We start from the raw sequence: 20,103 nt of genomic DNA on the forward strand, positions 1-20,103 counted from the left end.
TATGGTAACAACCTAAGCATCCCATCAATGGATGAATGGATAAAGAAAATGTGATACACACACGCACGCACACGCACATATATATATATAAAGGAGTATTATTCATCCATAAAAAATAATGAAATCTTGACATTTGCAACAACATAGATGGACCTTTAGGGCATTGTGCTAAGTGAAGTAAGTCGGACAAAGAAATGGTATCACTTAAATGTGGAATCTGGGGAAAAAAAAAAAAAGCTTATAGACAGACAAGCTCTAAGATAAAGAAAACAGACTGGTGTTTACCAGAGGCAGGGGTGGAGGTGAGGGTGGGAGTGAAATGGGTGAAGAGGGTCAAAAGGGACGTTTATAAACAAGTAAGTCATGGGAATGTAATACACAGCATGGTGACTATAGTTAGTAATACTGTATTGTATATTTTAAAGTTGCTAAGGGAATAAATCTTAAAACTTCTCATCACAAGAAAAAAATTTGTTCTAATTATGTAAGATGACAGATTTTAACTAGACTTATTGTAGTGATCATTTTGCAATGTATACAAATACCAAATCATTATGTTGTACACCTGAAAATAATGTTAGACAGTGAATATACTTTTTCTAATTAAACTTTAAAAATATGGGCAACTAATCGCACACTTAAATCACATTGGCTGAATTCAAGTTTAGTCCCCAAAGAATACTTATTTATGAAATAAATAAATTCAACCTAAATTACTTGATTATTATTTTCTTTTGTTACTTATTTCAAACTATAAAGTTCATGTGCAAGATGGCAACTTGAGGTACATATCCTCTATTACAGGTCTACACCTAATTATCTATAAACACTAATGGAAACAATACTGAACCAGTCAGGCACATCAATTTCCTTCCATTCCCTTTTATTAATAAGTACTTCTAACCCAGCTCAACAAGTAATCACATTTCAAATTACTGACCTGAAAAAATGTATTAGAGGCACATTTTAAAAACAAATACAGTACGAAATCTTGCTTTTCACTGAATCACTGAATTTTGTTTGTTTGTTTTTTGGCTATTTGGATTACTTTCTTCTTCTGGGTAAGTTTAGTATGTAACTCTCATTCTTTAGACAAAAACCCACAGACTTAAAATGTATAAAAAGTTAACTCGTTATTGTCAGCTGAAGACACCAAAACTAGCACCATAAGAAAAACTGTACTAAATTTTAATGCTGTTCATTAATAGTTCCATTTTCCTGAGTTTGCGTTTGTTCTTTGGCATCGGCTTAGGATATAATCCATTTTTCAGAAGGTGTTCCTTGCTGAGGCGAATTTGAGCACCATGCTGAAGCTGGAAAGAGCATAAAGCTTGAAGAGGGCGAAGCAAAGTCTGTTAAGATAAAAAAAAAAGATACTAAAAAAAGTGTGACAAATCATGATATTCTATCTAAATTTTTTCTTTAGCAACAGGGATTATTATTTTATTATTAGCTTTTAACTATGAAAAGCAATAGGCACTCAAATATATGATAACTTCTAAATAAATAATTCATTTAAATTCATACCTTACATACCACTAAGGAATTCCAGTAAGACACAAATACTAATTTTCCATATAGGTGATAAAGTCTAAATTTAGGTTTATACTTTAATATATTCAAAAACTACAAAAATTGTTGCCATTATAATAACTAATCTGTAACAGCAGACTAAAAGAGACATTTAGGTACAAATTAGTTAATTCAGTTTCAATCACAGACTAACACAAGCTTCCCGCTACTTGCTAACAAATGGATGATGGCAGCAATGGGTAAGTTTACTAATTCTCTCACACTATTCCATGGCCCACATACAAGTTAGATAACCAGGTGTGGGTGCATTTGAAATAACTGTAACTGTATACATACCTGTCTAAATTCAAATACCTATAGGGCCAGACATGTAACATAAACATGTGACCTAGGTGGACCTATAAGGTAACAGAGAATGGTGGAGGTTGTCAAACAACTGAGCATATGTCTTTCTTAAAGTTATTCAAATTCAAAAATTAGGAAAAAAAAAAAACATTAAGCCAGTGTTTTAAACATATTTGAGTCAGAGTCTTTCCCTGGGCCTGAGATCCCTGATCTAACACTTTTAAATAACAAACTTGATGGTACAGATTGTTTAAAAAGAAAATAAAAGGAACAAAGATAGATTTAACTACAAAAATTTCACAACGTCTATGTGAAAATGTATTCCCCCACATATACAACAAAAGTGGCAGCAAAGGGCTTAACAGCTTTAATTTACAATGAACTCTTACAAATATGTGGCAGTCACTGGTAGTTGCTTCTCCATATCCATTCTTTTCTTCCTTATTAAAAAAAATCTAAAATTTTATTCAAGGTGACAATGTGTCCAGCTAGTAATACTACATTGACTAATGACAGTTTATCCAACAAGATGTAAGTGGAAGGCCTTGGGTTGGAACAGACCTAGCAGGCATAGGCTTTTGCCTTTTCTTCTTGCCTGGAACATGGTTGCTACATGTGGGATGACCACTATGTGACTACAGGACAATAAACACGAAGATTAAAGCCAAATACATACAGTGATGGACAGAAAGACAAAAGAAATCTGGGTCTCTGATGTCCTCTTCAGCTGCATCCCCAGCCCTAGACCACTAACTTCAGCATTTCTTATTACAGGAGAAAAATAAACTCATATATGGCTCAACCACTGCAGTAAGGGCTCTGTTACATGCAACTAAATGTAACTCCTAACTGAGACACACCAGTAAGAAAAAGACAAACATCTTGGAAAAGCTCTGCCTGACATTATTGTAGAAAGTCTCTTAGGTATGTTCTCATAATTTCTTTTCGTATCTTCAATTCTTCAAACAAGAGAAGAAATATAGAAATGACTATATATTACTTTACAGAGTCAACATAAGGAAGTGATTGAATCCTGAAACATCATACCTAGGAAACATACCTTGGACCATATACAGACTGAGACAATTGCTATTTTATGACATTTATTAGATTCTTCATAGATAGAAGAGTATTAATACTCCTATGATTAAGGGTCTCCAACTTTTACTTCCTAAAGATAAGATTCTATCAATTTTCTGAGTAATTAAGACAATGAATTTTGGAGATAGACACATCTGTGGTAGTCACTAGGGCTGTTCACAAATACATCAGTCCTCTTTCATGATACATGATCAGACTGCATTTTCTAGCCCCCTCTGAAGTTAGGCATGGCCATAAAACTTGACTTGGTTAATGAAATGTGAGCACAAATAATGTGTGTCACCTCTGGGCAGATGCTTTAAAAGTGGTATATGATTCCCCACCTCTCTTTATTCCTTCCTTAATAAAAGTAGAGTGATGTGTCTAGATGGTGCATCCATCAGCCTGGATCCCTAAGTGACTATAATTAGCAGCAGTCCCCCTGGCAATCCCACTGTACAGACAGTGTGTTATGCCATTCTGATTTTGGGGTTTTAAGTGACTGAGGCAATCACTTACTAGCTATGTGTTCCCAGATAAGTTAAATAACCTCTCTTTGCCTCACTTTCTTCATCTGTAAAGTGAGGAATATTATGTCCACCTTATAAGGTTATTATTATGGTGCACTTACATGATACATTTAAAGTGCTTAGCATATAACTTGATTGATAATAAATGATAATGTTTCTCTCTACATTCGTAACATTGTATCTGAGGCAATGTGAAGCTATATGAGAGGTTTACTGGTTCAGAACAAAGAAAATCCTCTACTTACAAAATTAGTTTCTAAAAGTTTATTTGGGGGAAAATCAGTGTTCTGTAAATTCTCTGTCTATAGACGCAACGTGACAGTTTCAAAAGACCGTTATTAACAACTACTGGTGATGAGTAGAGCTAAGACATTTAGGTTACAGCACAGAGCTTTGCCACGTCTAGTTACAAAAGTTCTTAGGGCTTCCAAGGTATGAGTAACCCTGGTACATATTATAATGGCAAAATGAAAATCACCAACTTTCAGTTCAATTTTTCTGCCAATCTATAGACAAGAATCAGAGGCGAAGAAAGGCAAAAAGATGAACTATTCTTGAGAGCCCGGTGTCAGGCAATCAACATACATTATCCCATTCGATTCTCATAACAATATTATGAGGTAACTATTTTTTGTATATTACAGATAAGAAAACAAAACACAAAGAGATTACATGAATTGCCTTCTGGCAAAAACTGCTGATGACAAGTGATAAAGTTTTAACTCACACTTGTTTCAAAACTCATATCATGCTATTTCCAAGTGACTGGAAACTGCTCAAGAATAAAGGAAGAGAATGAATCAACAGACTAAGAAGGCCATTCTATGCCAAGTTCTTCATTTTGAGGAGCCCCACCTCTACAGAATGAAGCCAGCTGAAAAATTACTACTCTCCCCCATCATCTTAAGGTTTTATTAGGATGCCCCTAATAAAAGGTTATTGGGGGGAAAAGGCATGTTATAGCTTTCCTCCCCAGGAAGGAAAGAAAACACCTATTTCAGAGCAGATGTTCAGAAGAATGTACTAATTTTTTTCTTGTAGCTAGATTTAAAGAAGCTGGACTTGGCGTTCCCCCACTAAGAAAGCTAATTGTTTGCCAGATGTAATAATAAGCAACTTGGGATGTTTCATATGCTTTTTCTAGGCTCATGTTCCTGCGACCATCTTATCAGCACCTCCCAAATCACATGTCTGATTATCAAACATCCTTCTTCTACTCCTGGTCACTATAGTATAACCACTCCTGGTGACCAAAGCAAAAAGAATGAGAACTCTAGGACCCCACTTTTGCTTTGGGATTTTAAGTTCAACTTGATCCATAGAAAAAAATAAAAGCTCCAAAAGCTGAAGAGATGATAGATCCTGATACCCTTCTGTCTCTTAAACTTTGCCTGTTGTTAGATATTATACTAAAAACATAAGATAGATTTCCTGCTGTGACAGTATATTAATTAATAGCAGAATAATATATCTTATAAAACTGGAAAGGGGGGAGCAGTAGCAGCATTTGTAGTAGTAGTAGTAGTACAAACCCTATGCCAAACCCTAGCCCTATTATACTATAACTACTACTACTAAAACACCACCGTTACCAACATTAAAGCTTCTGTTTAGGAATGCAGTAAAGATCCAATTCCAATTGTGGGAATAATAAATATAAATCCATAGAAGATTCTTTTTATAAACCAAAAGAAGAATAGGAAAGAAATTTTAAATTTATAGCCAAAGACCATTATATTTTTCCCTCAAGATTTAAACTTTTTTTTTTTTTTTGCAGTACGCAGGCCTCTCACTGTTGTGGCCTCTCCCGTGGCAGAGCACAGGCTCCGGACGCGCAGGCTCAGCGGCCATGGCTCACGAGCCCAGCCGCTCCGTGGCATGTGGGATCTTCCCGGACCGGGGCACGAACCCGTGTCCCCTGCATCGGCAGGCGGACTCTCAACCACTGCGCCACCAGGGAAGCCCCAAGATTTAAACTTTTAATGAGGCCTATGTCTGATGTTGGCTGATCCTAGGATTTTACATCAACAAAAAGGAAAATACAGAGACTGTACAGAAAGCAAGCGTAAACAACAGCCCTGGGTTCCATCTTTCCTTTAAGACACCTAAAAATAATGTTGTTTTCTGCTGAAGAACATACACAGATGATGGTTAATAAACAAAACAGAGAGATAAGTATAGGGGTATATTAAGTGTTATATTGATGGAAGGTACACGGGAGTAGGTGATAAAGTCAGAGGGGAGAAAAAAAAGTCTGAGAACACTCCCTGGTCATTTGGAGGAAGGATTTAGGATCCCTCACGCATTTTTTTCCCTCAAAAGAGAGAAAGAGAAATTGCCTAGACCCAAAACTAAGTCTACTCACGCAGATACACACAAAAATAGCCTACTCATGAAAGCCTACTTCTTTCAAAAGAAGAAAGTCTCCAACTCTGACACATACCATGGCTTAGGGCAGGGGAGAGGAAAAGGGCAATTCAATGCTTCTTCTGGCATTCTTTAACTCCCCTTGCTCTGGAGGTCTTTTGTTCTTTTTCTTGGTAACTAATCCACTTATCCAGTTACTCTGACCTAAGCTTTTATCCATTATTGGAATTTCCCTCATGGCTAAGGCACACTTTTATAATAGAAACCATGGTGTATAATGAGAGAGACAGAAAGAAGGCAGGAAAGAGCATACTTTGTGCATGTGCGTGTGTGTGTTACAGGAGGGAGTTATAAAACTCCATTTAGTTTGCTAATTTTTTCTCTTGTCATAAGTGTAAAGTTTCTTACATGTTCTAAAAGGTTGAGATGTTGGTGAGCTCACTGAAACATTATTATTTACTAATGATTATGAATTATATATGAAATCATCAGGCTTTCTTGGAAATTAAATAAAATGTTGATTGCAGGTTATAACCTTTTCATATTCTGTAGGCTTTTTTCTCAAAAAAAATTATATCTTTTTATACCCTAAGCAAGGTTAAAAAGATAAACAGGAAGTTGGTATATCTCCTCGAATAAAAGCACCAATGGAAAAAATCTTGCTGTAAAATGTTCTTTTAAATAAAAAAAAAGTCTAGTACAAGAGAACACAAAATACTAAAACAGAAATACAGACTACTGAAAGACATATCTAGCAAAAAAAACTATATTTAATGTTATGCTACTTAAAAACGATTTAGCATATTACAAATGCTGTTTGCATAGCTTAGAATGAATATTTAAATAATGCAATCTGGAACGTTAAACTAACAGAAAAACACCAGAGGGGAAAGGAAGGTTATAAAAGTGCACAAATTTCTATCACAGATATAGTCTACTTGTCACTTAAGTTACAAATTTAACAAGTTATGCATTTTTAAATTTTCTAGACAAAAATCTAACCAACTCCTACTTTCAAAAACTGTATAACTTTCCAAAGACATACCTCTTGTATGTAATTATTTTTCTCCAAGATAGAAAGAGCAACAGCTGCACACTCCAGTGTAGAAAGGCACCTATTAGTTGGTTGCGCCCGAATTACATACTGACTAGAAATGCTAGTTTTTAATTGCACCTGAAATCAAAACCAGAATAGAATGTAATTTTTGTTTTAAGTTTAAAACTATAAGGTCTGTATTTTAAATACTAATTACTCTAATTTCCTTCCAAAATTGCCAGTTTATAAATATTAAATGTATCAATATCTTCTATACATAATATCCTTTTATTGTTTTGTTAAATAGAAGCAAGAGGATAGTTACACATCTGACAAAGAAAACGTATTCAAAATATATACAAATTCCTACAAATCAAAAATAAAAAGACTAATAACCCCCTCCCAGTGGGCAAAAGAGTGAATAGACACTTCACAAAAGAAGATATACAAGTAGCAAATAGGTACATGTAAAAGGGCTCAACATGATTTAATGTAAATTAAAATCACAATGAGGGGCTTCCCTGGTGGCGCAGTGGTTGAGAATCCACCTGCCAATGCAGGGGTCATGGGTTCGAGCCCTGGTCCAGGAAGATCCCACAAGCTGCGGAGCAACTAAGCCCGTGCGCCACAACTACTGAGCCTGCGCTCTAGAGCCCGTGAGTCACAGCTACTGAAGCCCGTGCACCTAGAGCCCATGCTCTGCAACAAGAGAAGCCACCTCAATGAGAAGCCCTCGCACCGCAATGAAGAGTAGCCCCCGCTCACCGCAACTAGAGAAAGCCCGTGTGCAGCAACGAAGACCCAACACAGCCAAAAATAAATAAAATAAAATAAAATAAAATCACAAGGAGATAACATTTCACAATCATTAGAACAGTTAAAATCGAAAAGACTAACACCACCAAATGAGGATAGAGCAAATGAAACTCTCACACATTGAAGTGGGAGTGAAAATGGTTTAATCACTTTGGAGAACTGACAATTGGGATTTTTTATTTTCTGGTTTATTCTTCCATTATTTCTTAAACTGATAAGCATATGTCTGTGTGGGTGTAAATCTATATAAACACACAGAGATACACACACATACACACACACACACACACACACATATATATATATCCTCTTTTTAGATAAAAGTAGCACACTACAGATACTTTTCTCCATCAAGATAATATTTTAGCTGAGATAGAGTCAGACATGAGAAAGGCAATAGAAAACTGAATATCAGCATTTTCGCCCTTTGATTCCTACTTTAATTAAATGAAACTCAAGTAATCTTACACTAATAAAGCCCACACTCTGATCAAAATCACATTTAAAGATATGTGATGAGAAATGTGGTTTTTCCACTGATTTTTTGTTCAAAAAATTATCCTCTACAACTTGTTTCCTTTCCTTCCTCAAAAAGAGATGAGGGGGAAAGGGGGAGGGAGAGAGAGAGGGAAGCAAAGTGGGCATCATAAAAGATTCACTATAGAATGTATTGCCCTATATATGATTTTGGAATATATACTTTAAAGCATATTTGACTACTTATATTTTAGATATCATATTAAAATTATTCTGCATTTCTACCAGTGGACAAGATGAAAAACAGATGCAGGGAGAGAAAGAGATGGAAGAAAATGGTTGAGAAACATGTATAATGATAAAAGAAAGCCTATGTTTAAATAACTGTAAGAATAATTCATGATGTTGATTAACTGTAATTACTAAAAGCTTTGATATTTCATCAGGTCAACTAGTAGAACAGAGTACAGACAACTACTGCTTTCAGTACTTAATTCCAAGTCATCTCTGGAGGAATTTATAACAAGCAACTGATTAAAACAAAACTTTTGGAAAACATGCAAAATTCACAGTGGAATTTTGTTTATTGGAATTAATTTGATTTTTAAAAGAAATTTGTTATTTGGGGAGGGTGTTTTATTTCTTACTGTGGCTCACATGGCTGTATGAAAACAGAATTTGAAATATATCATTTGTTAAAAGACTTCAGAATATCCTTCACAAATCACCTCTCTGGGAGTTATCTAGTAACTGGATATATTAAAAGAGTATATATAACTAAGATCTGTCATATTATTAGGATACATGTTATTAAAGCATGCTAATGTGATCTCACGGCACCTCCTTTTATGCTTATGTGCTATATCACCTTCATCACACACTTAATTCAGTGAGTAAATGAGCAAGACTAAAAAGAAACCCTGTTGATCCATCTTCTTGAGAAGTCACAAGCATCATAATAATTTTTCAGAAACTGCCTCATCTTCATGAATAAAAGTTCAAGAAAATCCAAGGCAAAATTAACTATTATAAGAAAGGAAAAAAATTAACATATGATGAAAGTATGGTATGTAGAAAGAGGAACTACTGAAAGACCAATATTATTATATCAAAGTTGACAATAATTAATCACTTAATTTCAGTCATTTAGTTTCTCAGTTCCTGCTCACTTGATTAAAATCAGATAGCTGGACCTGATGGTATTAAAACCTATTTTTTAGTGATCAAACCCAAGATCATATAATGTATATGTAATCATAATGCTACATTAATTATATATAATTATTATTAATATATTATGTATAATTATTATATACAATCTTCATTTCCAATTTTTGGAAGCCATGCTGATGCAAAGAATGCTTCAATAATTTTGATCTTCTTGGAAGTTGGCTCTCCATGGGTAGAAGTTGTCTGAGTGCTCTTAATGTGACTTCTTTAGGAACAGGAGTATCATTGGTTGGTTTAGAATTCTACTGGTATAGGTTATAAGCCTATAATATAACTCCCATTTTAGAAACAGCCAACTCATCCAAATTTTACTTCTAGACTGAGCTTCAGATCTTTTCCACTGATTCTCTGGATTGGCTAAAATTTGAATTCCTTAAAATTCTTTTGTTGTTAATGCCTTCCTTTTTTTTCTTCCATTAAATATTAAATATATATTTAACATATAAGAATACCAGATAACAGTTTGACAGCTATGATCACTGTTCAGATACCTTTTAAAAGGGTTTTTTCAAATGTCTCCTTCTTAGATAGACCTTTAGCTATTTTTGTGATTTGTGTCATTAATAGTGTGGAAGTCATAGCACGTTCAGTGGTTTAGTAATGACCTTTAGGACTCAAAAAAATATCCAAAGGATTAACATGCCATGGCTTATGTTTGCATAACATATGTCTTTAAAATATTTACTATAATATAGTTAATTCTTTTGTCAAGAAGAATAAACTAAAAAAGACCTCAAAATTAAAATTTTAATCATCTCCACCCACCCCCCGCCAACAAATGTTGTATTTTTATAATTTGATGGTGATTACATGTTATCTGTTCTCAGGCTCTTTTAAGACAAGTTTCATTATTACATAAAACTATTGTGCTTCTCACTTAATTATTAAGAGTCACAAGACTTTCTAAACAGTTGATCAGCTTCCTTAAAGGTTTCTAGGAAAATCAATCTATTTTGCAGGCTTTCTGAAACAACCCTAGTCTAGAACAAGCTAAAATAAACTTTTTACTAACATTCTGAATTCCTTACCAGTGGAAGACACACATAAAAACTCTCCTTTCTGAAACACCATTTTTTTCTATGATCTTTCACAAACAAGAATCAGTATCTGAGCTTATGAGCTGCCCTTTGAAGGAGAGGTACTAAATCTTTTCTTCTAGCCCCAATCCCTCAATCCACTTCATTCCTTTCATTTCCTCGGTTTAGTTCAACACTATGATCTAATAGTGATAAGAGTCCAGCTTTGGCATCAGACAGTTGCCAGTTTGAACGGAGACTTAACCACTTATATGCAAAATCTCATGCACTTGGACACTAAGTGCTATTCTAGAAAATGTACATATATTGTCTCATTTAATTCTCGCAAAGACCCTATGAAGTAAGTACTATTATCTCCATTTTACAGATGAGGAAACCAAAGTACAGAGAGGTGAAGTAACTTACCCAAGGTTAAAAAATCAATCATGGTAAAGCAGATAAATGAATTTATAAAGTCTTCTTTGAGAGCTTGAGCTCTTCATAACTAGGCTAATAATTAAATGGATGAATTCTTGGGCAAATCCCAACATATAAAACAAAGCTATTCTGCTGGAAAGCAAAGCTGAGGGACTCCTGAATAATTGTAGGGTTCTTATGAACACAGTGTAAAAAAAAAATGATATAGGGGGAGGAGTCTTCTCAAGAATGAAAGTTTCTCACAAATGTCAATATCTATGTCTTGCTCCCATCTTCCCACACTATGAAGCCTGTAAAGTTTTTACAGAAAGTTAAGATTCCAGGATTAATGTTGAAACTCAGAAAATTTGATAAAAATAAGGTTAAATGGGGCATTAGTTATAGATAAAATGATAATATTGTGCTACTTCCAAAACACATTATTGTTTAAATTTTTTTTTCTGAGTTGACCTGAGAAACTTCATTTCATAACAGTTTCTATGGTAAAGCACAATTCCGAAATTACCAAAGAACTTGTAGAACACATTGGGTTTAAAATTTAGTACTTTCTTACACATTAAAATGATAATTAAAGTTACACATTGCTTTTCCAACACACAAAAACTTTGATGTTAAAAATGCAAACATACAATGCAGAAGCCTAAAAATTAAGCACTTACAAATTTCAAATTTAAGCAAATCTAAATAATGATACAAAATTAAAATTCTGTTGAGTGACATATTTAATCAAATATCTTGACTAGTGTTTTTCCCTACTAAGAAAAATGTTTAATCTACCACTGTTTTTCACATAACTCCAAGTAGTGCATATCTGAAGTCACTGAGAACTATGTGTATGGAAATATCTAGAGAAGGAAAGTAAAAACACATAGATTCATGAGATCACAGAATTGGAAGTTATCTTTATAAGTCAAATAGTAATCTCTACGTTCTCAGGCAAAATTATTCTTTTAAAAAGTTTAGAATGACAGAATTAAAGTTTAAAATAATATTGAAATATAATAATTTCTTTTAAATAAAAAAAATTTTTATCTGAGTTTTTAAGCTTCCTCTTTAAAAAAAAAGAATAGAGGCATGAAAACAAAAATTCTTTAAGATTATTGGCTACCATCCCTGGTGGTGCAGTGGTTAAGAATCTGCCTGCCAATGCAGAGGACACGGGTTCGAGCCCTGGTCCGGGAAGATCCCACATGCCGCGGAGCAACTAAGTCCGTGTGTCACAACTACTGAGCCTGTGCTCTGGAGCCCACAAACCACAACTACTGAAGCCCGCGCACCTAGAGCCTGTGCTGCACAAAAAGAGAAGCCACCGCAATGAGAAGCCCGCACACCGCAACAAAGAGTAGCCCCCACTCGCTGCAACTAGAGAAAGCCCGCAAGCAGCAACAAAGACCCAACGCAGACAAAAAAATTTAAAAAAAACAAAACATTACTGGCTACAATAACTTCAGAGTGATTTCAGTAAATTAACAAAACATTACACCATTAAACAAGCCAGAAAGAATGTGACTATAGATTACACGTCTTGGCATTACCTTCTGCTGCTATTTTTCTCAGCAATACTTAATGGAGACGAGTCTCTGTTGAATAATGCTATAGAAACTAACTTTTTTGATATCTCCTGAAATTGAAATTGTCCACACTAAGCATGTCTATATGTATGCATTTATTCATACTGGGCTTACATCAATTTATATCCTTTATTAGGAAACTTAGAACAGAAACTGATTTAGGATATTAGAAATTGATTTACTAGTCTCACCTAAGTAATAACCAATTTTATAATGTCTTGCTAGTGAAACATTTTCTCACCAAAGATAAATTTCATTTAACAATTATCATTTCTACTCATTTCAAAAGCTGTCATGGCTTCATAAACAGCTATTGGAAAATAAATCATAAATTAGCCTAGGTGTGAAATAAAGCACACATTATACAATTCCTTCATAAGTTCAATTTGCCACATAAAATTTTTATTTTAAAATTTACTGAGTTAAATTGTACACTCTTTTACTTTATTAACAACACTTTTCTATAACCTTGAATTAAAATAATGTGCATGAATTGGGAGACAGAAAAACACAGCAACTAAAAGCATAAGAAAGGAAATTAGACTTGTTTAAATTTAACTCTACATAATAGTAGTATGAACTCAAATAAGATTTAAACTCTCAGAGCCTAAAACATTAACAACCTTAAAGAATGATTGTGCTTTAAGATGCTAATATATGTGAAGTGCTCAGCAATGCCTGCCATACAGTAAGCAGGCAATACAGGCAAAGATGTTGATGAGGGTGGTACTGATGCTACTGATGTTAACCAGGATAGTGCTAGTGACGACTTACAATGCTTTCTTCACAATCTAATGAATAAGTGTGAAGCAACTCAGCTTTATCGCAATGAAGCCAGATGAGTAGCCTGACCAAGAGTGTGGGATAAGATAAAACTTAGAGCTAGAAGAATGTCAAATTTTACAGGATGGAAGAAGAAAAGCTATTGAACAGGTAGAGCAAAACAGTCTTAGAAGCAGGAGAAAGAACCAGAAAAGAGTTTCACTGACTAAGAGAGAAGAACAAGTTACATTGCCAGGTAAATAAAATATTCCTAACAGTAAGAATCCTGAAAAAGGCAGAAATATTTTCATTAAAGATATAATTTATATACAAGGAAAATATTCATATTTTACTCTTTTGCCCTTTAAGTACATGATCTAAGCATCATTAAAATGTGCAATAATCCCCAAAGTACTGAATCTTGTATCTAAATTTTTGATATTTTTTTAAAACATTCCCAAACAACACTACGTAACAGAAGAGACAGACCAAGAATTTATAATGATTTTTTTTTTTTTTTTTTTTTTTGTGGTATGCGGGCCTCCCTCTGTTGTGGCCTCTCCCGTTGCGGAGCACAGGCTCCGGACGCGCAGGCTCAGCGCCCATGGCTCACGGGCCCAGCCGCTCCGCGGCATATGGGATCCTCCCAGACCAGGGAGCGAACCCGGTTCCCCTGCATCGGCAGGCGGACGCGCAACCACTGCGCCACCAGGGAAGCCTATAATGATTTTTGAAAACACTTTTAAAATGAAATTTTTCCATTTCTTGAATGACCTTGCATGACTCTTTCATCTGCCTAATATTTTCAATATATTTTCTCATCTTCTTCTACCTCTGCACATGTGTAACTTATCTGTAATGTTTAATTGATTTTATGACAGTAAAACTGGCAGACGGACATAAAAATGAATTGGCTAACAATAGGTTGCTATGTTCCTTTGAAGAATACAGAGTACAGAATACTTAAATGATAAGAAATTACGAGTTGCAGAATATCACAATTTTTTTAATTGAAGTATAATTAACTTACAATGTTAAATAGTTTCAGGTGTACAACATAGTGATTTGATATTTTTATACCTTTTTAACTTTTTATTATTTTACACCAAAATGATCACCAGGATAAGGATAGCTAACATCTGTCACCATACAAAGTTATTACAATATTATTGACAATATTTCCTATGTTGTACATTATATCTCCATAACTTTGTTATTTCATAGCTGGAAGTTTGTACCTCTTAATCTTCTTCACTTATTTTGCCCATCCCTTTACCCACCTCCCCTCTGGCAATCACATTAGTTCTCTGTATCTATGAGTCTGTTTCTATTTTATTATGTTTGTTTTGTTTTTTAGATTCAAACAGGGGAATTCCCTGGCGGTCCAGTGGTTAGGACTCAGCACTTTCCCTGCCATGGCCCGGGTTCAATACCTGCTTGGGGAACTAAGATCCCGCAAGCCACACACAGTGGCCAAAAATAAAAATAAAAAAGTGATATCATACAGTATTGGTCTTTCTCTGTCTTATTTCACTTAGCATAATACCCTCTAGGTCCATCCATTTTGTCACAAATGGCAAGATTTTGTTCTTTTTATGGTTAAGTAATATTCCATTGTGTATATATACCATATATTCTTTAACCATTCATCTTTTCACAGACAATTAGGTTGCTTCCATATCTTGGCTATTGCAAATAATGTTACAATGAACACTGGTATGCATATATCGTTTTTAATTAGTGCTTTTGTTGTTTTCAGTTAAATACCCAGAAGTGAAATTGCTGAGCCATATGGCAGTTCCATTTTTTAATTTTTTGTTTTCCATAGCATCCATGCCAACGTACATTCCTACCAACATTGTACCAGGGTTCCCTTTTCTCCACATCCTTGCCAACACTTGTTACTTGTCCTTTCGATAACAGCCACTCTGAAAGGTGTGAGGTAATTATTTCATTTTGGTTTGGATTGTATTTCCCTGATGACTAGCGAAGTTGAGCATCTTTTCATGTGCCTGTTAGCTATTTGTATGTCTTCTTTGAAAAAATATCTATTCGTGTCCTCTGCCCATTTTTAAATTAAATTGTTTGAGTTTTTTTATATCGAGCTGTATGAGTTTTTTTTTTTTAACATATTTTGTGTATTAACCCCTTATTCAACTTGTCATTTGAAAATGTCTTCTCCCATTCAGTAAGGGGCCTTTTCATTCGGTTGATAGTTACCTTCACTATGCAAAAGGTTTTCAGTTTGATGCAGTCCCACTTGTTTACTTTTGCTTCTGTTGCTCTTGCTTAAGGAGACAGATCCAAAAAAATATTGTTGAGACCTATGTCAAAGAGCATACTGCCTATGCTTTCTTTTAGGAGTTTTATGGTTTCAGGTAATGCATTTAGACTTTAATCCACTTGAGTTTATTTTTTATATATGGTGTAAGACACTGGCTTAAGTTTCGTTCTTTTGCACACAGCTGTCCAGTTTTGCCAACATCACTTACTGAAGAGTTTGTCTTTACCCCCAGTGTATATTTTTGATCCCAATGTCATAGATTGACCATATAAGTGTGGGTTTATTTCTGGTTTGTCTATTCTGTTCCTTTGATCTATGTGTCTGTTTTTGTGCCAGCACAATACTATTTTGATTACTATAGCTTTGTAGTACAGTTTGAAATCAGGGTGCATGATGCCTCCACGTCTGTTAATTATTTCCTTAGACTATTTAATAGAGCTAGTGAAATCCAAAAAGTGAATTGGCGTTTCTTAAATAAATCCATTCAAACACAATTTGGACAACATAAAGTACCCTGCATAATAGCCATTAATGATATAATATATTCCCCTCAGAAATATAACATAATTCTGTCAACTTTGTAGTATGAAGAATATGTGTAAAAATGTCAGATACTAAATTTGACAAGTGAATTAGTTTTTAGTGACACAAATAAGGCTGAAAAATTGCCACCCAAAAAAAGGGATGAAAGACCGATAACTGCAATGAAGAGTAAAAATAATATGGGAAAAGAATACAAGGTAAAGAATTCTTTTAAAATTACAGGAATTTCTTTTCTATTCAGTAAGAAAAGATTCTGATTTCAAATTAAAACTTAATTTCCCCAAAGCTTATCATTCACTATTCAAGTGATTTAAATGAAAATTCTATTAGATGGTTAATCAAAACACTGGCATGGGCTCTTTGGTGGGGTTAATGGTAGACTCTGGGAGGGCTCATGCCAAGGAGTACTTTGCAGAACTTCTGCTGCCAGTGTCCTAGTCCCCACGGTGAGCCACAGCCACCCCGTGCCTCCGCAAGAGACCCTCCAACACTAGCAGCCAAGTGGCTGACAGGGTCTTGGTGCTGTGGACGGGTGTCAGGCCTGAGCCTCTGAGGTGGGAGAGTTGAGTTTGGGACATTGGTCAAACAGAGACCTCTGGAGCCAAAGTAACATCGAATGCCGAAAGCCCTCCCAGAGATCTCCATCTCAATGCTAAGACCAGCTAAACTCAAGAGCCAGCAAGCTACAGTGCTGGACACCCTATGCCAAACAACTAGCAAGACAGGAACACAACCCCACTGATTAGCAGAGAGGCTGCCTAAAATCATAGAAAGTCCACAGACACTCCAAAACACACCCCAGGACGCGATCCTGCCCACCAGAAAGAGAAGATCCAGTCTCATCCACCACAACAGAGGCACCAGTCCGCTCCACCAGGAAGCCTAAAAAACCCACTGAACCAACCTTACCCATTGTAGGCAGACACCAAAAACAACGGGAACTACGAACGTGCAGCCTGCAAAAAGGAGACCCAAACACAGTAAGTTAAGCAAAGAGAGAAGACAGGGAAACACACAGCAGATGAAAGAGCAAGGTAAAAATGCACCAGACCAAACAAATGAAGAGGAAATAGGCAGTCTACCACTAACATTCAAACTATAAAGGTCCCAGAAGAATAAGAGAAAGAAAAAGGGACTGAGAAAATATGTGAAGAGATTATAGCTGAAAACTTCCCTTCCAAAATCTTCAAAATACAATGGAGAAATGCTTAACAAGGACCTAGAAGAACTAAAGAGAAAACAAACAATGATGAACAACACAATAAATGAAATTAAAAATTCTCTAGAAGGAATCAGTAGCAGAATAACTGAGGCAGAAGAGTGGATAAGTGACCTGGAAGATAAAATAGTGGAAATAACTACCACAGAGCAGAATAAAGAAAAAAGAATGAAAAGAATTGAGGACAGTCTCAGAGACCTCTGGGAAAACATTAAACTCACTAACATTCAAACTATAAAGGTCCCAGAAGAATAAGAGAAAGAAAAAGGGACTGAGAAAATATGTGAAGAGATTATAGCTGAAAACTTCCCTAATATGGGAAGAGAAATAGTCAATCAAGTCAAAGAAGCACAGAGAGTCCCATACAGGATAAATCCAAGAACAAACACACCAAGACACATACTAATCAAACTAACAAAAATTAAATGCAAAGAAAAAATATTAAAAGCAGCATGGGAAAAACAACAAATAACATACAAGGAAATCCCCATAAGGTTAACAGCTGAACTTTCAGCAGAAACTCTGCAAGCCAGAAGGGAGTGGCAGGACATATTTACAGTTATGAAAGGGAAAACCTGCAACCAATATTACTCTACCCAGCAAGGATCTCATTCAGATTTGACGAAGAAATTAAAACCTTTACAGACAAGCAAAAGCTAAGAGAATTCAGCACCACCAAACCAGATTTACAACAAATGCTAAAGAAACTTCTCTAGGCAGGAAACACAAGAGAAGGAAAAGACCTACAACAATAAACACAAAACAATTAAGAAAATGGTAACAGGAACATGTATATTGATAACTACCTTAAATGTAAATGGATTAAATGCTAAAACCAAAAGACACAGACTGGCTGAATGGGTACAAAAACAAGACCCGTATATATGCTGTCTACAAGAGACCCACTTCAGACCTAGGGACACATACAGACTGAAAGTGAGGGGATGGAAAAAGATATTCCATGCAAATGGAAATCAAAAGAAAGCTGGAGTAGCAATTCTCATATCAGACAAAATAGACTTTAAAATAAAGACTATTACAAGAGACAAAGAAGGACACTATATAATGATCAAGGGATCAATCTAAGAAGAAGATATAACAAGTGTAAATATTTATGCACCCAACAGGGTTGCACCTCAATACATAAGGGAAATGCTAACAGCCATAAAAGCAGAAATCAACAGTAACACAATAATAGTACGGGACTTTAACACCCACTTTCATCCAATAGACAGATCATCGAAAATGAAAATAAATAAGGAAACACAAGCTTTAAATGATACATTAAACAAGATGGACTTAATTGATATTTATAGGACATGCCATCCCAAAACAACAGAATACACTTTCTTCTCAAGTGCTCATGGAACATTCTCCAGGATAGATCATATCTTGGGTCACAAATCAAGCCTTGGTAAATTTAAGAAAATTGAAACTGTATCAAGTTTCTTTTCCAACCACAAAACTATAAGACTAGATATCAATTACAGAAAAAAATGTATAAACAATACAAACACATGGAGGCTAAACAATACACTTCTAAATAGACAAGAGAACACTGACGAAATCAAAGAGGAAATCAAAAACTACCTAGAAACAAATGACAAGGAAAACACGATGATCCAAAACCTATGGGATGCAGCAAAAGCAGATCTAAGAGGGAAGTTTATAGCAATACAATCCTACCTCAAGAAACATGTCAAATAAACAACCCTTACACCTAAAGCAATTAGAGGAAGAAGAACAAAAAAACCCCAAAGTTAGCAGAAGGAAAGAAATCATAAAGATCAGATCAGAAATAAATGAAAAAGAAATGATTGCTTATTGAAGCAAAGATCAATAAAACTAAAAGCTGGTTCCTTGAGAAGATAAACAAAATTGATAAACCATTAGCGGGACTCATCAAGAAAAAAAGAGAGAAGACTCAAATCAATAGTATTAGAAATGAAAAAGGAGAAGTAACAAGTGACACTGCAGAAACAGAAAGGATCATGAGAGATTATTAGAAGCAACTATATGCCAATAAAATGGACAACCTGGAAGAAATGGACAAAGTCTTAGAAAAGCACAACTTTCCAAGACCGAATCAATAAGAAATAGAAAATATAAACAGACCAATCACAAGCAGAGAAATTGAAACTGTGATTAAAAACCTTCCAACAAACAAAAGTCCAGGACCAGATGGCCTCACAGGAGAATTCTATCAAACATTTAGCGAAGAGGTAACACCCATCCTTCTCAAACTCTTCCAAAGTATAGCAGAGGGAGGAACACTCCCAAACTCACTCTATGAGGCCACTATCCCCCTGATACCAAAACCAAAGATGCCACAAAGAAAGAAAACTATAGGCCAATATCACTGATGAACATAGATGCAAAAATCCTCAACAAAATACCAGCAAACAGAATCCAACAGCACATTAAAAGGATCATACACCATGATAAAGTGGGGTTTATCCCAGGAATGCAAGGATTCTTCAATATATGCAAATCAATCAATGTGATACAGCATATTAACAAACTGAAGGGTAAAAACCATATGATAATCTCAACAGATGCAGAAAAAGCTTTTGAGAAAATTCAACACCCATTTATGATAAAAACCCTCCCACAAGTAGGCATACACGGAACTTACTTTAATATAATAAAGGCCATATATGGCAAACCCACAGTCAACATCGTCCTCAATGGTGAAAAGCTGAAATCATTTTCACTAAAATCAGGAACAAGACAAGGTTGCCCACTCTCACCACTATTATTCAACATAGTTTTGGAAGTGTTAGCCACAGCAGTCAGAACAAAAAAGAAATAAAAGAAATCCAAATCAGAAAAGAAGTAAAGCTGTCACTGTTTGCA

At 35.1% G+C, this 20,103-nt stretch overlaps 1 protein-coding gene across 4 annotated transcripts in view; it reads right to left on the minus strand.

Moving 5' to 3' along the window:
- Positions 1-600: 600 nt before the first annotated feature.
- DTWD2 (DTW domain containing 2) overlaps positions 601-20,103 on the minus strand; it is a 211,192-nt gene continuing 191,689 nt past the window's right edge. For 2 of the 4 annotated variants that reach the window (XM_024127449.3, XM_024127380.1), the window contains 2 exons: positions 6,901-7,029; positions 601-1,352 (listed from right to left, as the gene is read on the minus strand). In XM_024127449.3, the coding sequence (XP_023983217.1) occupies positions 1,182-1,352; positions 6,901-7,029 (300 nt within the window). In that variant the 3' untranslated portion in view covers positions 601-1,181. Of the gene's footprint in view, positions 1,353-1,869; positions 1,932-6,900; positions 7,030-20,103 lie in introns of all 4 variants that reach the window. The other 2 variants (XM_028493153.2, XM_024127419.3) reach the window with 2 other exon arrangements.

The sequence above is a fragment of the Physeter macrocephalus genome, chromosome 8, assembly GCF_002837175.3.
Source record: "Physeter macrocephalus isolate SW-GA chromosome 8, ASM283717v5, whole genome shotgun sequence".
NCBI lineage: Eukaryota > Metazoa > Chordata > Mammalia > Artiodactyla > Physeteridae > Physeter > Physeter macrocephalus.